This window comes from Letharia lupina, assembly GCF_014066315.1.
Source record: "Letharia lupina isolate WasteWater1 chromosome Unknown contig_10, whole genome shotgun sequence".
NCBI lineage: Eukaryota > Fungi > Ascomycota > Lecanoromycetes > Lecanorales > Parmeliaceae > Letharia > Letharia lupina.
The window spans coordinates 358249-379670 of record NW_023502979.1 but is presented as its reverse complement, the minus strand read 5'-3'; the positions used below and the strand labels follow the sequence as shown (position 1 = coordinate 379670).

Below are 21422 nucleotides of genomic sequence, written 5' to 3'. Positions count from 1 at the left end.
ATGCGAAAGACGAGGTCAGAAAGCTAAGGGATCCTTTGATGCTTACTGCTTAGCCTGCTCAGCCTGATGACCATGACGTGTGCCCCCGCTAGCGTCGCCTATCTCGCTAATGCAGGGATGATACTAGCGTGGCTACCGGGGACTGGCATCAATGTCCAACGTCCAGCCATCCCAGTATCTCATCGTCTTGGACTGATCAATTAATCAATCAATCTGTCATTATGCGCTTTCCAGGAGCACTCGCGCTTCGCCTCTCATGAGTGCCTGAGACCCTGTGCCAAATTGCGCCTCTCAACCCCGGTCGAGATTCTCGGTGGTCCACCTTTACGACGTGTAACATCTCTATTGGGATCCCCGGAAGGCTCCGCTTTCCTTTCTCGGACTACACGTGGCTATGCCTCAAAAACGAGCCAAGACCGGCTGCTTCTCATGTCGCAAACGGCGCGTCAAATGCGACGAAGCTAAACCAGAATGCCAACGATGCAAGTCGGCCAACGTCCACTGCGAAGGCTACCCCGCCAAGAAAGTGCTATCTCTCAGTATTCCGGAAAAGATGCTCGAAAGGAGAATGTCCAGCTACTCTGCGAGTCCCCTCGACGTAGGAAATGATGCCCTCCTCAATGCGGCGAACGTCGCCCTACCATTCTACCACCAATTCATTACACAGACTGTCTATGCAATTAGCGGCGGCACTCGTCAACGTTTCTGGCGAGAAGATGTTGCGAGGATGGCTTGGTCTACTGATTATGTCTATCATGCTATGATCTCACTCGCAGCGATGCATAAAACATCCACAGACGCTAGCCGTGGACGACCTTCTCCGGCCGCGCTGAGGATGTTCGCGTTGCAAAATTATCAGCAGGCTATCAAACTGTTATCGAATGACAGTAATGCAAGTGCATTGAAGCCGATTCAAGTCCTAGCTACCCTGACGCTATTTTCTTACTTTGAGGTATGCTGTGTACCACTAGTGTCAACCTAGTTTGACGAAGACCTCGAAGCTAATGAAGTCAGTGCTTCATTGGCGGCTCTGTCGGCTTATTCCGCAATCTTTGGGCCGCCATCCAGGTATTCGAAGCTCATGTTCGCAACCAATCTCGTCTGGACGGCTATCAAATCCACTCTCTTCTCCGTTCCATTGTGAGTCTAGACTTCCAGGCCCAGGTCCTCGTGCCATATGCACAGACCTCCATACAGGATACCACTAGGAAACGCCTGATCGAGAGTGCGCCTCCAAGTAATCTAAAGGACGAGGTAGAATCAGTGGTCCAGCCCCCGCCTGAGGTTTCGGAGACCAAATGTAGCGAGAGGGACGAACTACTCAGACTCATTTCGAGTTTCAACAAGTCGGATAGGATTATCTGGGGTCCCTGGTACGGCTCGGCTGGTGTATCGGATAGTAGCAGGATCTTGCAGTTTCAGGAGGACCTGAGGGCGTGGAAGGCTCGATCAACAAAAACCTTCTCGTCCTTTGTCTCCTCCGACGATACGCCATCGCCACCTTCAGTTCCACCATCAGAACTTTTGAATGGATCCCCTCGGGCGGATGAACAGTTTCCTTTGCCGCCTGCACCTCTCCACTTCAAATCTTCCGTGGCAGCTATGAACGTTGCCACATACAACACCTATATGGCCTGCACTTCCTCGCTCCTCTACCACGCGGAAGTCGATCCCGTGCGTTACAAGTCCGCAATGTGCTACTATGTCTATGCAAACCTCCGTATAGCGGAGTCCTTGTATCCTCCGCCCAACCGTGAGAACACCCACCCTAGGAAGCTCGTCGATCATGCGTTGTTACCTCTACTCTACTGGGGCGGCCGGCGAGCTATCCCTGAAACATGGCGACGATGGACCATCACGAAGCTGAAACAAATTGGCCCGCAAGGATTATACCCAGGGCACACCTTCGCAAATGTGTTGGACATCATGTCGCAAGTGAAAGTTCATTTCCAGGCCAGCTTCCCTAACGGTGTGGGCCACTTCGATATGGTGCCCTTGCTCGTCACAGTTGGCGCAGACTCCCCTCTTCTGGAAGCTGTATATCTACACGAGTATGCGAAAGATGATTTCAGGATCGTAGCAAGAGCGACGTGGGTGCAAGATAGCAGGGGTGATCGGACAGAGGAAGATATTGATTATGAGTGCGAGGCGTATAAGGACGTCAATACTAGGGTTCCTTGGCGCCAGAAGGTGGAGAGTGGATGGCATTCTCTGCTTTATTTGGAGGATTCGCCTTCACCGACGTCGTCAGGATGAATGAAGCCGGTCCATTCTACATCTCCATTGAGGCATCGCGTATCTTTGGATCTACGATGAATACCTGGCCCCACAGACTGCAGCATTGTATCCCTGGAGCCAGCAGGCTGGTATCCGCAGACTTCAGCAGCGCCGGTTTCTGTGACAGGCTCAATTGTGACACAATTTCGACATAACGTTGATGATTAACGATGATTGATCAAGCGCCCGGTCAAGGCTTGATACCGAAGGTTTCCGACTCCATCGAGCTCGCCCTCCTTCGAGTTTAATCAGACTCGGGGTCCCGGGCCCCAAGAGGCTCCCTCATGTCCGGCTTCAGGCTGTTGCAGTGTTGGCCTGTTCCAGAGCAAGCGCAAGTCTGTAGTCTCCATATCAGCCAAGAGGCGATACCTCCGTACCCTACGAGTTGCTCCACATACCTCTCCAAACCCATTCGTATCTCCGTTTCCGACACCGCAAAAGTCAACCTGAACCATCCGGGCTCCTCAGACCGGTACGCCTCCCCAGTGGCCAGCCATACACCCGCCTTGATCATCTGCCATGCAAGGTCGCGCTCGGATTCTATAGTCTTATGTTCTAGGAAACCAGAGAGGTTGATCCAGAGGAAAGGTCCACTGTTTGCAGGTAGATATGGCACGTTCATTCCGCGCAATATCGATGTGCATAGATTGTACGCTTCCGTGAGCCGAGCAGTGATTTTGATGAGATACTCCTGCAAGAACGTTCCGTCGGACAGGATGCTCGACCAAGCCAAGTCTGCTAGAGAGGACGACCAGGCGAACTTCGAAATGGCGCGCATGGCTGCGTGCAGTTCTGGATTTGTTGTTGAAATGAAAGCGCCAATCCTTAGGCCATTCGCGCAGAAGTCTTTGCTCATGCCATACAGCACGTGCAGCAATGACGGATCAATCAATTTCCTGTACTCAAGAGAGAGCACCGATCGGAACGGAACAGGGTTGGGAATGTCTCCATTCGGAAAGACGGACATAGCGTAGACCTCGTCACTTATCATATGAATCCAGTACTTCGAGCATAACCTCAGATACGCCTCGAGTACCTCTGGTGTATAGCACCGACCGAGAGGATTATGCGGACTGCACAGGACGAGCGCTTTAAGCTTCTTTCCTCGCGTTACAGCTTCTTTCATGGCCCTCTCGTAATGCGCAACAGCTGCAAGGCTCATCGGATCCACCTCGCCGAACGTCACAGCGACGAGATCGACTTTCGCTCGATTCATAAAGTCGCTCACGAACCCCACGTAAAACGGTTTTCCAATCAAGATACTATCTCCCTCATCACAGATACACCAAGCCAGGCTGTCAAGAACTGCGGATACGCCATTCAGTACCGTAACAGAACTGTACCCAAGCGGCTCCACAGGCTGAAAACGGTCGTTGATAAAGTCCGCAATGGCCTGCCTCAAGACATCCGATCCGACCGAGCCATCTCCGTACGTAAGCATCCGCTGCGAGACATGCATGTGGGAACTGACATGCTGCGCGATTCCTGCATGCAGGAGGCGGTTTTCGGCGACGCCGAGGGAGACGATCCCGTCCGCATTGTGCTGTGGGTGGTGAGGGTTCGAGGAACCGGCTTTCATGATGGCTTTGATGGCGTCGGGGACCATGTTCGCGACACCCCGGTTTGACAGTCGTGCCATGGAGGGCTTGGAAAGCTCTGGGGTGAGCGCTTCCGCGTTCGGTATTTCAGGCTCCATGATGCGGAGTGGTTCGGATGTCTCAGGTCGACTTGATTGGCCGGACGAGGGCGCTGGGAGGGTCGTCTTTCTTTCTTTTCAGCTTTTTGGGGGAGCTTTCTTGTATGCAAGTTGCGAAGCTCTCCCTAGACAGATTACCCTTTAACCTTCCAACGCATCAGCACCATCCATAAACCACACTCAATCCTCCCCCGCAACGAATCCAAACATCGCCCATCTAAGCCTTCGAAAAAATTCCCCCTCCTTGCCCTCCGTAGCTATCTACGTCATCCTGCATGCATGCCTGCATGCATTACCTACCCCACCTCACCCACTCCGTTGACGAGCCAAGCGACCCTACCGACCGCCCACCTCTTTTCCCCACTTCAGCATCATTGCTTCAGCGAAATGGACGGCGCGTTTCATACCCGACCTGTCGTTCCTGTTCTTTTCGTCAATTACCTAAAACAGGGCGTGCAATTTCGGTCACAGGTGTGGTACGAGTACTCATTCCGTAAGCGATTCAAGCGAAGATGAACACGAACGCCTTGCTCGTGTGGCTCGCACCGAGGAGTTGGGGGAGAGGGGTTGTGGGGATTTCGTCCGGGGGGCCGTATATACTGTTACTACTTTTGGGAATGGAGGTCAGTCTTGTGGGATCTGGAGAGGGGAAGCGATGGAAGCGAGGATGAAGGCGAATGCCTCGCTCGCTCGGTTCGCATGGCTCGCACCGAGGAGTTGGAGGAGAGGGTTTGTGGGGATTGCGTTCAGTGTACATCATACTACTTTTACTTTTGGGGGTTGAGGTCAGTCTTGTGGGATCTGGAGAGGGGAATTAGCGTGTGCAGAAAACGTTGGAATACTTGGCACTGAGAAAATCACACACACACCACCAAAAGTAGTACTGAATAGATGAATCTTCTCCCATATCGCATTCTACCACCTTCCTCCACTATATATCGTGTTGCTATACAATTGGGGGTTCTTGATACTTTAGCCAGAGGCTTTAAAGTAGACTTAAAGATATTTAAGCCTTAATAGCGATAGGCGAAGACCTTAATAACTCTGGGCAGTAGTAGCAATAGTAAATATAGTTTAGTCTTTAAAATCTATCTGAATATCGCACTCATTAAGAGCCCTATTTAACTCCCTCATATCCGCCTCAAAGATATAGCCTCCCATAGCACTATGCTTGAAATACTCCCTCGGAAAGCGATCGTACCGACTCCTCACGGCATATCGTAAGAAGTTATCAAAGTTCTTTTGAAACTAAGGCCATACCTCGTGAAAGTGTCTTCGAACCTATGTCTTTAAGACGCTGAAAGAGAGCTCGATGGGATTGAAATCTGGTGAGTAGGGAGGTAGATATCGGACCTCGCAACCATGCTGACGGATTACCTCCTCGATACGAGGCTTACAGTCTATACTGGCATTATCCATGACAATAACACTACGATGGGCTGGAAAGACACCGCAGTGAGGTGTAACTCGTCGATCGGCTTTGGCACGAGGGGGGGGTGAGCTGCGCTTGGCTGACTGTTACTAGGGCCCGGCTGGCTATCCTCAGCAATCGCTTGGGCACGGGAGGACGCCTTCTTAGGCCTCTTGGACTGTCTGGCCGGAGGGGAGGTCGGTAGTTGGGGGGGGGACCCCTGACTGCGTCGATTGGGAGGCATTTCGAAACACTAAGGCAAAACACCAAGGATCGGCTAAGCGAGATATACAGGAGCTTCAAATATGATGAGGAAGGTGGTAGAATGCGATATGGGAGAAGATTCATCTATTCAGTACTACTTTTGGTGGTGTGTGTGTGATTTTCTCAGTGCCAAGTATTCCAACGTTTTCTGCACACGCTAAAAGCGATGGAAGCGAGGACAAACTTACAGATTTCTGCTTCAAAACCCCCTCCCTTTTTACGATCTTGAATGGGAGATACGATGTTGTAATGAGATTGTTCGGATATTCCTTTTGACATCGTAGGATCCTACACTTTGCGCGAAAGGTTTAGTTGTGATAGGCGGTCAGTTTGCTGGCGGTCTGGAATCGAGCACTGGGGCAATGGAACGTGCGATGTGGAGTTCCAGCTCACTCATGCGAAGAGCGTGGAGACTTTTGATCTGTTGGATGTCGCGAATGTGGCTGCTGAGGCGGTTGGGGAGTGTGTGGATGGTTGTGAAGGGAGAGAGGGGGGGGGGATGATGACGTTAGGGAGAAGTTGGGGGGGAGGGGAGGGGGTAGGGTCGCAGTCTCATTATCAGAGTTGACGAGAAGGCGGACGGTGGATGGATATGGCTGCATGTTTGGCGTTGTGAGTTCAAGGATCTAGCCTCAAGAGTGACTGGGAGTATACATCTGGCGGGAGAACTAAACAGGTGCAGAAATGTTGCTAGCAGATGCGTAACTATGAAGAACAAGCGCCCCGATATCTCAAGCATCTGTGCTACTCTAGACCTACGCCATAAGTTCAATAGCAGGAGATTCGATGAAAATATGACCGGGATGGGTATCTTTTGATGACTGCTTGCACTTGAAGCAGTAGTTGAAGAGCTCTCCAGAATCTCGGCAGGTCATGCATTTGTGCTTTAGTCCACAGTATTTCTGTCATTATCAGTACAAATGGTCATCAGCGCACCTAAAGATCAACTCACCAAGTTGCAGCCACAACAACGTTCAAGTATTTGAGATATGTTAGGAAAAGCCTGCCTCCCCACATCTCTTGCGTCTGCTTTGAGGCTTGCGGTACTTTTGTCTTCTTCTTGTGTGGGTTCTGATGTTTGGACACCGCAACCCAAAGCAGTCTTGGTCTTCCAAGATATCTTGTGGTCATGGAACACAGCCACATCATCGGGTGTCCAGCCCATAATGAATTCAATACTGAATTTAGCACCGGCGTGTTCCAAAATCGCAATTGTCTCCGCATTTCCGGTTTTGGCGGCCCAATGCAGAGGTGTCCAACCATCTCGATCTGGAAGATTTGGATCATGACCTTCTTTCAGAAGCCAGGGGACTGCACTTGAATTGCCTTTCTTTCCAGTGGCTGCGTGATGAAGGCAAGTTCGCCCTTGCTTATCACTCACAGTCAGATTTGACTTAAACTTGAGGAGCAATTCAAGTTTTGCGACGTCATTTTGAGCAGATGCATGATGGCAGCAAGCTCTACCCTGTCAATCCTATCACTTCCGGGATCAAGTAGCATCTGCAGGCTATTTGCGCTTTCTTCATATAGCGCGGCTTCCATCGCTTGAGCGTTGATGATGGTACCGTTGTCGAGCAGTATCTGGACCATTTCTTGTTGGCGTCCTCTCGAAGCCTCTGCCAGTGCTCGGCTATATCTCTCACTCTGGACTTCAACAACGACATCCTTGTCAAGTATAAGCTCCACTAATCTGTGGAACCCTTTATAAGGAGCAAGTTCAAGTGGATCCCTGCCTGGACCGTCCACCCTATTGACATCTGCTCCGTTCTCAATGAGAAGCCGCGCTACCTCTTCGTTGTGGGTCTCAACTGCCGCTTCCAGTGCAGTACCAGAGAGAAACCGAATTTCGCCTCGTGCATTGACGTCAGCCCCCTCCTTAAGGAGCATTTGCACTATCTCAACATGGCCCGAATATGAGGCTTCAAACAAAGCACTTCCATCCTTTCCACCTTGAGCGTTAGCGTCAGCTCCTTTTTCGAGGAGCATTTGCACCATCTCTATATGGCCACGAGACGAGGCTATCTGTAGGGCATTACCGTGCCAGGAATATGGGATGGTCACGTGAACGTCTTTCTCTAGGAGGAATCGTACCATCTCAGGACATTCTCCCCGCGAGGCCCCCCTTAAGGTATAGTCGTACGGCCCGCCTTTAGCGTTGATATCAGCTCCCTTATCAAGGTGCAGTCTCACTGACTCGCATAGTCCAGCTGACGCTGCGTAATTCAGCCGAGAAGGAAGCATTTCTGCCGGCGTCGTCAAATGGAATAATTTTAGTCGGATCCAGTTGTTGAAAGCTTCTCCCTTTGTTAGGAAAAAGTCTTGACAAAGTGTGTGATCTCTTTTCTCGGCCACTCGAGCATGTTTGGTCCAATTTTTCGCTACATATAGAGCAAGCGGATACTCTATGAAGACTCCAGATGGTAGAGCGCTTACTTCATCGAAATGAAGGAGGTATGCAAGGCAGTCTTTGGCTAAAGACACATGGCAGTCTATCTCCTGAAGACTGTATTGGACAGCCTGTCCTTGACGAATGATGTCTGAGGTTAGATACTCTTTGACAGAGAAGTGGGCTAGTATAATAAAGCAACCGTAGTATTCCGGGGATTTCTGGTCAAGTTCGGTACTGCCTGATGACCTATGTGTCACTGTGATTAAACTAGAGCATATTTCTACTACGTCTTGTGGATCCCGAAGCCGCCTTTGGGGATCAAATTGGGGGTTTTCGTTGACGTCAATGGCAACAACTTCGCAAATTTCTTTGAGATGCATTGGCCGCGCAGAGAAAGCCAACCACTGCAGAATATGCAAGGCGTATTGCTGATAGTCTTCATCGATGTTGCAAAGAATACGAGCGTAGGTATCGTTCAACGTCCTTGGCAAAGTTGCTAAAGCCTTGCGAAGCATGGGAATGGTGAGACAGCTCCCCAATGAATCAATCTGGCATGCTACCCAGCGGAACCTTTCGACATCAGCGGATGATCCTCGGGTGCAGATTTGAGAGATATTATTTCCGCTTACATTCCATCAACTTTCTTCATTAACGTGTCCTCGATTTCCGTTTGCACTTTCGGCTCCTTTTGCCATCTTTGCAATTTCGTATTTGTTCGAAGTTGGTCATGTACGTATGCGCGAATGTCGGCATTGACAAGTGCGCTCTGCATACATATTCTACTTTCATCCTTTGTTAGAGGCAAGATTGAGTCCTCTATATCCTTTTCTCTCCGGCTTGTTGCTAGAATTCGCAAGTTTGTGTCTTTCCAGCCAACCAATTGCTCGATGTCCGCCATGAGTTCCGGCCTTTCTTCACATTCATCAAGAGCGTCAAGAATAATGAAGGTGGTTGTAAAGATGATTGCCATTTGATGGAATGTTTCTAGGAGTGCCTCGAAGGTCGGTCTTCGTCCACCATTCATACATGAAGAATACAGTGTGTCCAATACTGGTGGTACACTAACGCAGTGCATGGATAGTTGACTGAGTAAGGAGCGTATCATGGCCTCATGCTGTTGCTTGTTGACATCGTTGAAGTCAAAAAAGAAATATAGCACAGCGGTATTGGATGTCGGGGGGTAGCTGTCAAGGACATGTTCCAGTATTGTCGAGGAGAGAATTGTTTTCCCGCATCCAGGAATGCCGTAGAGCCAGATGATTGAGCCCGGGCCTGGATCTTGCTTCCAGCCACGAAAGACATCATTTTTGATAAGCCAGCTACCTGTCCCCTGAAGACGCTTTCTAAGCGCCCTATTGTAATTCGACGATGGATCGAGTCCGGACAACCACAGGCGAATCTTGTGGTGCTTTTCGCTAAGTTGCGATTGAGCCACTCCTTCTCCGATCTCGTTGACCCTTTCGTGTACGTCCCTCACATCGCCCTTGATGGCCTTTGACAAGGCAATGTGATCGTTCTGACGAGCGAGAGTGAAGAGTAGCTTTCGTCGCTCAACAGTGCTTAAAATCCTCTGTATTTCGTCCTTTTCGAATGGCCAAGTGAAGGCCTTGCCGACCTTTTTCCAACCCTCAACAGGGACTAATCTGAGTCTCAACTGTTCTAACGCTTCTCGGAATTGCTGAATCGGCCCATTCGGCCCGTCGAGAGACAACAAAGTAGAAGACCAGAGACCGCCGGCTTTTGCTTGCTCCGCCTGGTCTTGAAGAATGCTTAACATGGGGAGGACACTGCATATTTCAAGCCGAATTTTTTGTAATTCTTTGGGCCCGCCTTTGACATCGCTGAGGTACCCGATGATTGTGCTGGATAATTGGAGCAAGGCAATGATGCTAGCTGAAATACTGAGTGGATCCATGTCTATTCTCAGCCTGGTATGATCGCAGCAGAGTTCATAAGGGAGTTCATAAGGGACGGAAAAACGGCTCTTCTGAAGTCAGAGGGCTGCTTGTGCTGAGAACAATTTTGAACATGGAAGTGAAGAAGATGGTGGGAGATCCCAGGAAGTCCGAGCCTCACCAGCCTCGTCCACTCCCGTCCACTTCCCACCCGACCCTCGGTCTGACAGCAACCTGCATATTGATCGCCGGCTTCCACCAATGGAGGACAAGCGTAAGCACCCAGAAAACACCATCAGCACACCACAATCTAAGGTTGATAAAAGAATGGAAACCATCAGGGTCTGAGCTGTTCAGAAGATCTTTTTTTAACAGGAACGTTGTCTGTAGAGTTGGAAGAAAGAGAAGTCGAAGCCAAGACCTGATCTCATAAGGCTGAAGTTTCCAATTGATACCATCTTCGAACAGGCAACCTCACGTCGCAATACAATTTCTCCTATAACTTTGGCCTCAAACAGATCTCTGCATACCAGTACGAGTACGCCCTCCCAAGACCTCAACGATTACACCACCGATTTCTACACCCTCCTCAAAGTCACCTCCAGACCCCCACCAAATAGGCTTCAACCGTGCAAGACGAGAAACAGTCCTCGAGAACACTCCAAACAAAGTCGCAATGACCACAACGAAAACAGATTTCTGTCTCGCGCAAATCAGATACGATCTGCTCTCCGAGCCGGCGAACAGAACCCGCTACGATGAGACCCGGGACATCAGACTACAACAGAAAAAGTAAAACGAGTTGTTCTAGGGCAGAAGGCGGCGATGGGAAAATGGTTTGAATGCGAGGGGATAAGATAACAAGGAGAAGCTGGAGAAGGCTATTGAAAGGTTCGCGGATGAGAGAAAGAAGAGACGGGAGGAGGAGGAGGAGGAGGAGGAGGATGCTCCAAGGAAAGAAATGCGAAAGAAGCCAAGGAAGTAGACAATGGGGTGCAGACGCGTAGATCTAACGTTTCTACAGCCATCGCACAGTGTGGTCGTCGGTCGCAGGAGATTAGTACTGCGGCACGTAACAAGGATCATCCATAAAGGCTGGCGGGTAATTAATACAGGTCAGACTAAGGTAGACTGAATCTAGACAGGTAGTATCGCGTAGCTCGTTTGGATCGTTTGGCTCGCACCGGACTAGAAACCTCATCCATCTCTCTTCATGGGTGAATGGGTATGAGTATGTATTACATCTCATAATAATTCTCGCTGCGTTATAAGGCCCAGCGGGAGGAACATCACGCATGCTAGGAGACAGTCCCAAAACGCATTGCTATCCTGCTGTCATGCTCCAACACCGCCTCCATGCTCCTTCACCCCGTTTTTATCCAGTACCTCCACCTTCCTACTCAGCAACTGCCTTAATTCCGGACTGATGACTTTCTCCCTAGTCTTTCCCTTACCTTCTTCTCCCCCATCGATCCCTGCGCTACTACGAGGCTGTCTTCGCCCGTCAATTGCTGATGTGGAGCCAGAGTTGCTGGGTTTTGCTGGGGATGGCTTATCAGCTGGCTTGCGCTGGCGGACACTAGGAGTGGGGAAGTTATTCCGCTTGTCGACTGCTTCGACCGTGCGTTGAAAGCGGCGGAAGAGGGCTTGGGCGCGGAGGAGGGTGGAGGATAGGTCGATTGTGTTTGACAGTTCGTTGACTATCAAACAATTCGTTAGGTTCCCGCCATATGTTTAGTACCCCGACACCAGAAGAATGAAACATACCGTATTTCAGCACCTCGTCAAAATGCTTCAAATGCTCCATGATGACATCTCGATGCTTCTCCAATATCGCCAACGCAATAAATAGATGGAAATTACTACTCATATAATCCGTCCATAAGGACTCCCATAACCGGAGAACGTCGGCCCATTCAAACTCACGCTTGTACCAGACGAGTAGCATTCGGAAGAAGAAAAAGAAGTTGGTAGAGTCAGCGGATTGGAGGTGGAGGTAGAGGGTTGGGTCCATGAGTTGAACGAGGTGGTCGAGGGTGAGGAGTTGGGTGCGCATGCCGGATTGGTCGCGGAGGAAATTGCGCTCCTAGAGACGCGTTAGCTGGCTGCATCAACCTGGATATGGAGGGTATGAGACATACCATCCGGTCCATGAAACCAACGAATCCCCAGAAGGCTACAGCATCGTCTTGCTCAACGGCGTAGATAGGAGCCAGAAGATCGCTCATACCCTGGACATAGCCAAGGTCACGATTGTACTCATTATAGGTGAGGAGCATATCTTTCATCTGCTCAAGATGAACGTTGGTGCCGACCTCTGCAAATGGTGAGTCAGGATCAGGATGAGGTATGTCTTCGCCCTCGAAGAGAGGAATCTGACGATCCGTGCGATGGACATCTTTCTCTATATGGGAGATCCCCAGCAATGGGATGTGTCAGCCGGTTGCTCTTGAAACGATCCAATTGAAGAGGGAGTATCTACCTATCCTGCCCTTCTGCTCTTTCCACCACTCAGTCTCCTCGGCATTGCCGCTGCCGTCCACCATCCGCTCCCACCACGCCCCTTTCAGCCTGACGAACTCGTCTCTTTTGCTGTTAATCATCGCTTTCCTCTCATCTGCTGTGCTGTCCCAGTCATAGACCCCAAGCAAGAAGAGCCATGCTTCTTTCCGTACGCCATCGCTCGGATTAAGACCGCCAAGGAAGATCCTCTCCTTCACTTCATCGACGGTGACTTGCAGCCGACCAACTTTCGTGTCAAAGAAGCTCCTCCATTCTTTCATTGAGAGAGGCTTCCTCTTCTCGGCCAACGAGAGATTGTTGGCCTCCATATCCAGGATCTCGAACTCTCCCACATCACTGTCCTCCATCTCGAGTACATCCTGCGCCGTAAAGATCCTTTGGCTCCTTTCCCTTTCACTCTGTTCCGCAATCCCCATAGCCCACCTTGCAAGATAGACCCTCGCGCTGTCAAACTCATCCTGCAGAGTCTGCACCTCAGGGTTCTTCATCAGTCGCCTGACCTGCGGTGGCACCTTAGGATTCTCCACAATATCCTGCGCAGTCCTCCTCGTGAAATTTGTGACCTGACTCATCTTCTCCAGAAAGCTCCACCTAGCCTGCTTCAGCGCCTTTGTGACTGGATCCATTCCTGCGTCCCGATTACTGCTCGACGCTGCAATGGGTCCCTGTATGCTCATAGGACCGACAGCCTTGCTGCCCAGTTTTGGACTATTTGGCGTCGATGTTTTTCCACTGAACCCAAGCTTGTCCTCCGCACTTGGTTCAATGAGGTATACGGAAGGATCTGCGCCAGATTTCTCAACGACCACATATCTCTTCAGCCACCGCAAGACCTCATCGCCTCCCCAGAATGCGCCTCCATCTTCACTGAATGGATCAAAGTTCTCCCTCACCAGCTTCTTCTTCTGTAATATGGTCGACTGGCATTCGTCGTCGTGGAAGAAAAGGGGGGGGAAGCTGTTGCCTGCTCGGGTGTTGATAACGACACTACCAAACCACCAGCCAAGACTGGGCGGTCTTATGAGGAGTGAGTAGATCTCGCTAACTGGAACGGCGAAGGCGTACGTGCCTATTGGTGTGGTGTGAGATGTGGATGTAGGTGGCTGGGGCACAAGGGGTGTGTTCTTTGGTGGGGAAGAGGCGTCAGAAAGTTCAACTTTGACATAAGAGTCCAAGGCATCTCCTAATGAGGATTCTGGTAGCCAGGCTAATAGGTATGATGTAGCACGGTCTGCTTTCGAGGAGCTGGAGGAGCTAGTCCTAGGTCGCGCGTCGGAGGTGGGATTTTTCTGCTGTATGAGCGCTATGAAGCCGGGGATGTTGTCTTTGGATGAGGGTGTTGGATGTACATAGACCTAGCACGCCAGTTGTCAGTCTTTGCACGCTCCGTAGGTGTTCGGGTTCGGGCATACCTTGCTTTTGGAGAACAATAGCTTCACGCCGCGACCAGAGCTGCTATGCATGATCGTGTTGTATTCTCCTTCTTCATCGTCGCTCAAGTCGTAGAACGAGGCTGTAGGAGAGGCAGGGGGGGTAAGTTTCGCGGCTGGGTCCGCCATCGTCACCTGCCTTGAGTCATTCGGGGAGGGTTGCTTTGAACCTCGGCAAGAAGGCTGGTCCTTGGAGTTACAAGGCTTGGATGATCGGGTATAAAGACCGTATCTTTAGTTCAGCATCTAGAGAGTGAGTCGTGGGTCGAAGACGATGCTTCCTTGTTCTTTGGAGGGGCGGTTGCGGGGCGATGACGAGTTTCCCGCGATCCAAGGCTACGATATTTTGCTCGAAAAGCCGCATGAATTCTACAACTACACTGCCTCAAATGTTGAACAATGTGTAGAGATCGTTATGATTCATTTTGTGCCTAGGAAAGCGCTTCCCATCCCATTGTGTGTTATCGGTCCTACACGAGACAAGTAGATTGATCTTTTGTATTGGACAATATTTTACCTTATAAAAACACTCCCTTTGCATACGGCCACAGACTAAGTATTCTGAAGCGTCTAACGCTTTTTTCATGCGGATGTAAGGCGCTTCCCCAGTCACTACCTTCATGAGCATCTATATCAATAATATATCGCTTTCATTCGTAAGATTTGTCGCAACGTTTGAAGATCTAGAAGCGCTTTTTATACTTGAACGAAATAAGAGTTGAACGACTAAGCCTAAATCTAAATTAGTAGTTACAATTTCTATCATATATATACTCTTCGATAGTATATACTAATACTATAACGACTTTCCTTTAGAATTAAGCGTAATAAATAGTAAGATATAGATTTAAAAATATTATAGTATTTAATACTTAAAGGAATAAGGCTTAGAAAGCTAGTAATTATTAATCTTAGTATTCTTAGTATAAAGTACTATTCTATACTACTACGTATAAATTAATACTAATAAATATAATTTATTCTTATATAGCTTCTCTTATATTTAAAAATCGTATATACTCTATATATTGACCAGCAGTATTCATGTGGTAGCTCCAGTGCCCAATTACCGTGCTGCAATTCCATGTTGTTTTCACATTCCCAAATCCATAGCCTGAGACTCCTGAGATGCGGGCACGCAGGGCCCATGACTCTCCAATTTCCTCTCCATGGCAATAACCAATGAACCTGTAGATGCATGCCACAAGTCCTTCTTCGTGTGGCTCTCAAATTGTTCAAATAACACGTTCTTTCGTGATTCCTTCAATGCCTCAACACTCATGAATCTTCCTCCCACGTGAACATTCACCTTTACTTCTAACTTAGTACCCTGTAGGTTGATCCCATTACAGTATAGCCTTTTGCTACCATTCATCCGAGTCGCCCACATGTCATAATGCACCTCTATGCCATGGATTCGGGAGTCTAGTATGATCTGAAATAAAGAAGATTTAACGAAGAGAAAATGGGTGCGGTAGTGTGGTAGATTTCACTAAGAGAAGATGCGGTCCATTTGGTATATTGGGGCTTTTGTAGGACTTCCGGGCTCAGATCCTTTCGGCTCAAATTTGACGCAGCGGATTTGCTGGTTAGGGCCTGCTTGGCTCATATGTTGGCAAATAGTGGGGAATATTCAATTATTGGGAGGCCTTCACCCGCAGCATTTGCATGTTGCATTTACAAGACCTTCCTTGGGTCGAGGCTACCAATACTAGCGCTCTTCGCTTTGCCATCAAACACAAACTCCGATATCAACTTGCCAGTCCCTGGTCCATTCTGGATGCCCCAGCAGGAATGCCCGGCAGCCATCAGGAGCCCCTTTACACCAGTCTCGCCAATCAAAGGGCCACCACTTGCAGCCTGGACGTTCGGTAGGTAACATGCCTGTCTGGCCGTCACTTCACCATCTCGAAGCTCGTCTGATATGGAGGACACGTAGTCGATAATGTCTTGGCAGCGCGAGTCATCGGTCACCACGTCCTGGGTCGTCTTGGGTAAGGGAACCATGGTGTCTCCCTCCCCACAGGCGTATGCTTCATTGTTGGGGCGGGCATAGATCTCTGGGGTCACTTGTTTCGAGTGCGCCCGGTTCGATTTCTGGAATGTGTCGGTCCGTCCAAAATTAGGTGGCAGGCTGATTTCTGTGAACAGCGCATATGCGGAAATGGGTTTCGATGGTCGGATCGTTACGCTGTGGGCTCGCAAGGCTGATATGGGAGCTGGTGGATAGATACTCCTCGTCCAAGGACCGGCACAAATGATAACATCTGTAGCTGCTATGGTGTGTGGTTCTGAAGTTGCTTTGTCGTTATAGGTCACGGACTTAACGGCGCCACCAGTTCTGTCAATACTTGTCACAGAGCCGAGAATGAACTCGGCACCTGCGTCCTCGGCCAGTTGAGCCATAGCTGTTGTAAACTGATACGGATGGACCTGAGCTGTATTGTCCGGTGTTCCCATCTCGTAGTAGCTCCTCGCGCTGTCTGCCGCCACCCAACCCAAATCCTTAGGTATGCCAGCCGCTGCCAATGTCCGGGATACTTTGTCCTTGAGTTTTTGCAATGACACTGAGTCGCCACTGGCATGGTTTCCATTCGCGGCAGACTGCTGTCCAATTGTCCGCCCCTTCGCAGTAAGCGACCCGGAGTGCATCTTTCTATATCCCCATCTTTCTGCCCCGCTGTGAGATGCTGCCAACTCTTCGTGTAGCCTGTAGCTCAGAGGGACAAGACTGCTCGGGTATGCCCAGAGTGCCAGTAGCCCGCCGGCCTTGCCGGATGCGCCTCCTGCGATCTTGGATGCTTCGAGGAGTGTAATCTTGTGTTTCGATGGATCATAGGATGGATGGCGGGTCAGGAAGTAAGCCGATGTGCATCCAATGATCCCACCGCCTGCATATGGATGCCAGTATCAGTACCAATGCGATTTGATGACGGTAATGTTGAGGGTGGCGAACCAATGATGACAATGTTGCGCTGTTCAGAATTAACCGTCATAGTGGCGGTGGGATTCTTAGTGAGGATGGATCTGAGGCAAGCCAGGACAATGACAGCTAAGGTGGGTCTCACAGGAAATATCGTTGATATGACAATGAAAATACGATGGCGCCAATGGGGGGTTTTGAGGGCGGCCTCGGCAGTGACGAGGTCTTGCGCCGGGTAATCAAGGTGAAATGCTGAGATTCCTTTCGCTGTGGGGCTGTCTTCCAGCAAGCCTCATTAATTGATGGCAACGACACCTGAACATCAACAATTTCATGGCTTTATATACTAACGGAGGTCGAGGCATGCCGAGATGGCCTCCGAGAAGAAATCGCTTCCGTTGAGAGTATTACCTTGCTCACATCAAGATGGCAAGGTCAGGGTTAGTATAAATCTTGTACTCGATTGTTCACTGGTGCTAACGACAGTCTTTTAGTATCCTGAGTATGTCTTGGACCTTCTTTCAATGACTTTTGGAGCTCGTCTCAGCCGTCCGAGTTTGAGCATATGCCCACCTCGCCATCCGCGTCCTAGTGTATTAAACCTTCGAGTCTGTTCCATAGTCAATGACTTTCTTTCCAGCTTTAAGATGTCTAACGCGCTCTCATCGAGTTTTGACTTTGCAAAATGTGTACTAGAATGATATATACAACTGTCTGCATGCAATATTTTCCGCGCCTATGTATAAGAGACTAACGGGTAGTAGCAAAGAAGATGTCGAGGCCCCACCAATTGCCATGTTCCGCAACAACCTGGTATGCTGAGTAACCCCATTGTTTACATACCTGGAGCTTATTTTCACGATCAGACCGCTTTGTCTCAGTACCGGAACCTTCTATTTGTTGCCTACATCGACAAAGTCTACGTCTATAAGCCCAGCTTCCCCGAACAAACCATTACCCCTAAGCCAGAATTGGTCATCGACCTTCCCAGAAGTCGGCCAGGTCTCAGAGGGTATTTGGACCCAAGTAGACCACATGCTGTTAACCACCTGATCGTTGGTGAGATAGGTGATGAGGAAGTGGTTGTGGTCGCCTGCGACGACGGCGATGTTATCTCTTACAATTTGCGCTCTATATCTCTTGCAATCGACGAAGGGGCCGAAACTCTCATTGGACCCGATCCCTATGAGATTCAAAAACTCAAACGCTACAGAGAAAGCGGCTGGGCAAATCTCATTCTTCCTGTCGCTGATCCCCACAGGACTCCAGGCTTTCGCGTTCTGGCCGCATGGTTCCATGAGAATGTTGGTGCCAGTGCTTGGGGCCTTGCAACGCACAAAGGCACTAGGCTCCTGGCAGTGAGTTCAAATACGAGGGAGATTATCGTCTTTGCGCCTTCTCTCAGCCCGGACAGGAGTCAGGCTTCTTGTTTGACGCGTCCACCTCCAAAAACGATGGAAAGGTACACGGCTTGTGAGACAAGAAACTCAATCGCCTCGAGAGATCGGTCTCTAGGTAGAAAGGTCACTCTTCGAGGCCATGTGACAAACATACCTAATATCGCATTCTGTGATAATAGTCTAGACCCTGAGGGGAGCTACTTGGCGAGCACAGACATCGACGGATGTACAATCGTATGGGATATCTGGGGTGGTATCCGGATCCTTGAGACTCTTGGAAGTGCTGGTCCTCGTAAGCCAAACAAAATTCTCGCTAGTCGCACTTTTACTCATTTCAGAGAATCAGATGCTCGAGGTTGGACTGTTGCTTGCTTGGATCCTCGAACTTCGAGACTTAGGTACGTTGTTCGGGAGTTGTGAGACGTAGTTTGAGGGTGGAGGAAGGGTTTCACACCACCCCCCCTTCTTGTTCCACTTCGGACGTGGTCCTTGTCGTTCGACTTCCTCACCCCTTTCTACCTCTCTACACTTGTATTTGGAGTAAATCCGAGGTCATTCTATGGGCTTCTGGCCCCTCACTTCACCATTTCTTAATATATGACTTGAATGTATGTGATGACATGGAGTTCTACAGACGTGCCTTCCATCCCATCCTGTGATTGGATGGACTTCTCTCCGGTTTGGCTGACCGCGCTTGTACCATGACTCATTCCTCTCTAGTTATAAGGTTCCTTTCCCACATTATGGCTTCTCGGTGTTTAAAGAATTGAATCCAAGGCTGTAAAGGGCATGCTGACTCCAAAATCTTTATTAGCGAAGGTCCTGTCAATACATTCGGCTGTGCCTGCCGCGTGGATGAAAGCAATACCCTGATAGACAATTCAGAAGCGGGAGAAGTGGTTCGTAATAACTCACAATGGCATCCTGGATTCTCAGCTTTGGGCTCGGTGCCGGGAATGCTACCTGTTGGAACGGTACCTCCTGCCATCCAAACCGCAGTGCAAGGTGCAGCGGTCACAATTGCAGACCAAGATCTTGAGAGTGAAGATGAAGCTGGAGATGAAGCGGACGAGGAGATGGACGAAACTGATAACATCGATGACGCTTTCGACGAAGATGCTCTTGATGAGGGTGAAGAGGCCAATGTTACGACATTCGGGGCAATTTCTCCCAGTCTGTTGGTTCATACACTAGAAGCTGCAGAAGTTGAGCAATTACTCTCGGATGGAAATTCCATGTTGGAAGATGAAGACTCGGATCTTCCGGACCTGGAAGAGATACCTGCGGCAGACCAGACCGATCAACAGACGACCGAAGGTAATTTGTAGCTTCAGCACGATTTCATTTGGCTTGCTAACACTCGTCTACGCAGCGGCCGGAGAAGACTTGAAGACTCCATCTCCAAGGTTCAAGAAAGACATAGATCGGTTTCCGGACACCACACACACTAAGACCTGCCCGAGCTTCATCGATCTACCTTTCAACCTACTCCAAACGGATGAAAGAGATATCCACCTTTTTCGAGACATCCGTTTCGATGCTGACCTGAAAAGACGCCCGCCAGACTCATCCCACAGCCAAGTGCTCTGCCAACAAGCATTGAATCAAAGGATGCCACCAGGCTTCAATTACCTAACTCAAATGGAACGTCTCAACATGATCGCGCAAATCCCAGAATTGGGTGTCGTTGTAATTGGAAACCAAGTAGGCCGCGTGGGCATCTTGACAATGACAAGATGGGAGGCTCAAAAGCAATCAGGGTACAAGATCGAGTGTATCCTCCCTTTCAACTCTGAAGAAGGCAAGGGGCTGAGACCAAGGAAGCCGTTGATGGGTATGGCCGTTGGTCCCATCCAGGGACATGAAACAGCTCTGCCGCAAGTCAGTCCGAGGATAGGAGCGCAATATCCAAGAAGGTTTCGACTGCTGATGATGTATTGCGATCATACAATCTTGAGCTACGAGATTTCTCGTCCGAACGAGGAAGGGGACGTAGTTGTGGTATGAGGAGATGATTAATAGGCGCATGAATGGCTCGATATAATTTCAGGAACAACCATGACGGAGACGACGAACGGGCAATTGGAAGCTTCTAGGTAAGAGTATGTGGCCGGCGCGTCAGGGCATTTGGGTCCTCAAGAGAGCGTTGAATACAACCTCCCACACGGCTTTGAAGTCAGCTCTAGTCCAGACCAGATAAGTGAAAGCGTCACACTACACTCCTGGCTTGGTCCCCTGACTCTCGGGAACCGTCATGCAGCCACTCCAACTATCGCCTCTTCTTCCTTCCCACCTCGTTCACCCGTCTCTGCTCTCTCCGCCTCTTCCTCCTCTCCTCCCAAACATTCCACCCACTCTCAGCCAAATCCTCATCGACAACCAAATCTCTCCACCTCCCCATCCTTCCTGCCCAGCTATCCAACCCCACATCTACCCACCCTTCCCGCCTCGCCCACTCCGTAGCTCCAAACCAAGCTATCGCACAAGCACCACCCGCTACACATCCTACAGAGACTTGCGTTGGAGTATGATAATTGAGATAAATGCGACTGAGCGCGACGGATGCAGCGAGCGCCATGGTCAGGACGGAGAGGAGGGAGCGCTGAAGCAGATTCAGCGGCCGGTGGCTGTAGGGTAAGGGCTGGCTGGACGGAGATGATTGGGGAGGCGTTGGCGGGTTATGCCGAATCAGGAGGAAAAGGGAGAGGGAGATGGAGAAATAAGCGAGGAATTGGGCGTGCGAGGAGGGCATGCCGTAGCCTTTGCCGTACATTTCTATAACCGACCGGTGTGTCAGTCTTTTTTCCACACGCTTAAGTGGTCTAACTCCAACGCAATCCTTTATAGAGTGCCGCAGCAATGCGCGCGCAATGAGGGTGCCTCCGTTGGACGTACGTTTCGGCCTCTCCTCCTTAATCAACCTCTTGAGCAGGAAATTGAGCGCCTCGCAGCCCATTTGTCCCATGAACATGAGGAGGATCTCCACTTCGCGCGTTGACCATATCAGGGTTACGTAGATGACGCAGAGGGTTTGAGGAGCGAGCGCGAGCCAGGCGCATAGGTAAGATATGGGATCGTGAGGGTTCTATAGGACGATTGTGAGTGGGGATGTGGAAGTCAGGCAGGAGGGATTAGAATGCGAGAGAAGAGTACTCACGTAGTGTACGTGCGTCAATGATAGGGACGCGAGTGGTGTGGCTTCCATCTTGCCCGC

General features: G+C 50.0%; 10 protein-coding genes across 10 annotated transcripts; 4 read left to right on the top strand and 6 right to left on the bottom strand.

Moving 5' to 3' along the window:
• Positions 1–394: 394 nt before the first annotated feature.
• HO133_000128 (uncharacterized protein) lies at positions 395–2256 on the top strand (the record flags this gene model as incomplete). The annotated part of the gene is made up of 2 exons (XM_037291068.1): positions 395–952; positions 1015–2256. The coding sequence occupies 2 exons, from the start codon at positions 395–397 to the stop codon at positions 2254–2256; spliced, it is 1800 nt and encodes a 599-aa protein (XP_037152503.1).
• Positions 2257–2521: 265 nt separating this feature from the next.
• HO133_000127 (uncharacterized protein) lies at positions 2522–3973 on the bottom strand (the record flags this gene model as incomplete). The annotated part of the gene is made up of 1 exon (XM_037291067.1): positions 2522–3973. The coding sequence occupies one exon, from the start codon at positions 3971–3973 to the stop codon at positions 2522–2524; it is 1452 nt and encodes a 483-aa protein (XP_037152502.1).
• A 2430-nt stretch (positions 3974–6403) lies between these two features.
• Positions 6404–8552, bottom strand: HO133_000126 (uncharacterized protein; the record flags this gene model as incomplete). The annotated part of the gene is made up of 3 exons (XM_037291066.1): positions 6404–6550; positions 6601–6989; positions 7049–8552. 3 exons carry the CDS (start codon positions 8550–8552, stop codon positions 6404–6406), a joined length of 2040 nt encoding a protein of 679 aa, XP_037152501.1.
• A 110-nt stretch (positions 8553–8662) lies between these two features.
• HO133_000125 (uncharacterized protein) lies at positions 8663–9952 on the bottom strand (the record flags this gene model as incomplete). The annotated part of the gene is made up of 1 exon (XM_037291065.1): positions 8663–9952. The coding sequence occupies one exon, from the start codon at positions 9950–9952 to the stop codon at positions 8663–8665; it is 1290 nt and encodes a 429-aa protein (XP_037152500.1).
• Positions 9953–10608: 656 nt separating this feature from the next.
• HO133_000124 (uncharacterized protein) lies at positions 10609–10917 on the top strand (the record flags this gene model as incomplete). The annotated part of the gene is given in 3 exon segments (XM_037291064.1): positions 10609–10724; positions 10744–10768; positions 10798–10917. The coding sequence occupies 3 exon segments, from the start codon at positions 10609–10611 to the stop codon at positions 10915–10917; spliced, it is 261 nt and encodes an 86-aa protein (XP_037152499.1).
• Positions 10918–11267: 350 nt separating this feature from the next.
• Positions 11268–14014, bottom strand: HO133_000123 (uncharacterized protein; the record flags this gene model as incomplete). Its single annotated transcript, XM_037291063.1, has 5 exons — positions 11268–11632; positions 11700–12018; positions 12074–12336; positions 12415–13810; positions 13868–14014. The coding sequence occupies 5 exons, from the start codon at positions 14012–14014 to the stop codon at positions 11268–11270; spliced, it is 2490 nt and encodes an 829-aa protein (XP_037152498.1).
• Positions 14015–15562: 1548 nt separating this feature from the next.
• HO133_000122 (uncharacterized protein) lies at positions 15563–16881 on the bottom strand (the record flags this gene model as incomplete). The annotated part of the gene is made up of 2 exons (XM_037291062.1): positions 15563–16776; positions 16842–16881. 2 exons carry the CDS (start codon positions 16879–16881, stop codon positions 15563–15565), a joined length of 1254 nt encoding a protein of 417 aa, XP_037152497.1.
• Positions 16882–17234: 353 nt separating this feature from the next.
• HO133_000121 (uncharacterized protein) lies at positions 17235–18628 on the top strand (the record flags this gene model as incomplete). The annotated part of the gene is made up of 3 exons (XM_037291061.1): positions 17235–17248; positions 17573–17621; positions 17675–18628. The coding sequence occupies 3 exons, from the start codon at positions 17235–17237 to the stop codon at positions 18626–18628; spliced, it is 1017 nt and encodes a 338-aa protein (XP_037152496.1).
• Positions 18629–18951: 323 nt separating this feature from the next.
• On the top strand, positions 18952–20215 carry HO133_000120 (uncharacterized protein; the record flags this gene model as incomplete). The annotated part of the gene is made up of 3 exons (XM_037291060.1): positions 18952–18962; positions 19023–19525; positions 19581–20215. 3 exons carry the CDS (start codon positions 18952–18954, stop codon positions 20213–20215), a joined length of 1149 nt encoding a protein of 382 aa, XP_037152495.1.
• Positions 20216–20477: 262 nt separating this feature from the next.
• Positions 20478–21413, bottom strand: HO133_000119 (uncharacterized protein; the record flags this gene model as incomplete). Its single annotated transcript, XM_037291059.1, has 2 exons — positions 20478–21293; positions 21366–21413. 2 exons carry the CDS (start codon positions 21411–21413, stop codon positions 20478–20480), a joined length of 864 nt encoding a protein of 287 aa, XP_037152494.1.
• Positions 21414–21422: the final 9 nt, after the last annotated feature.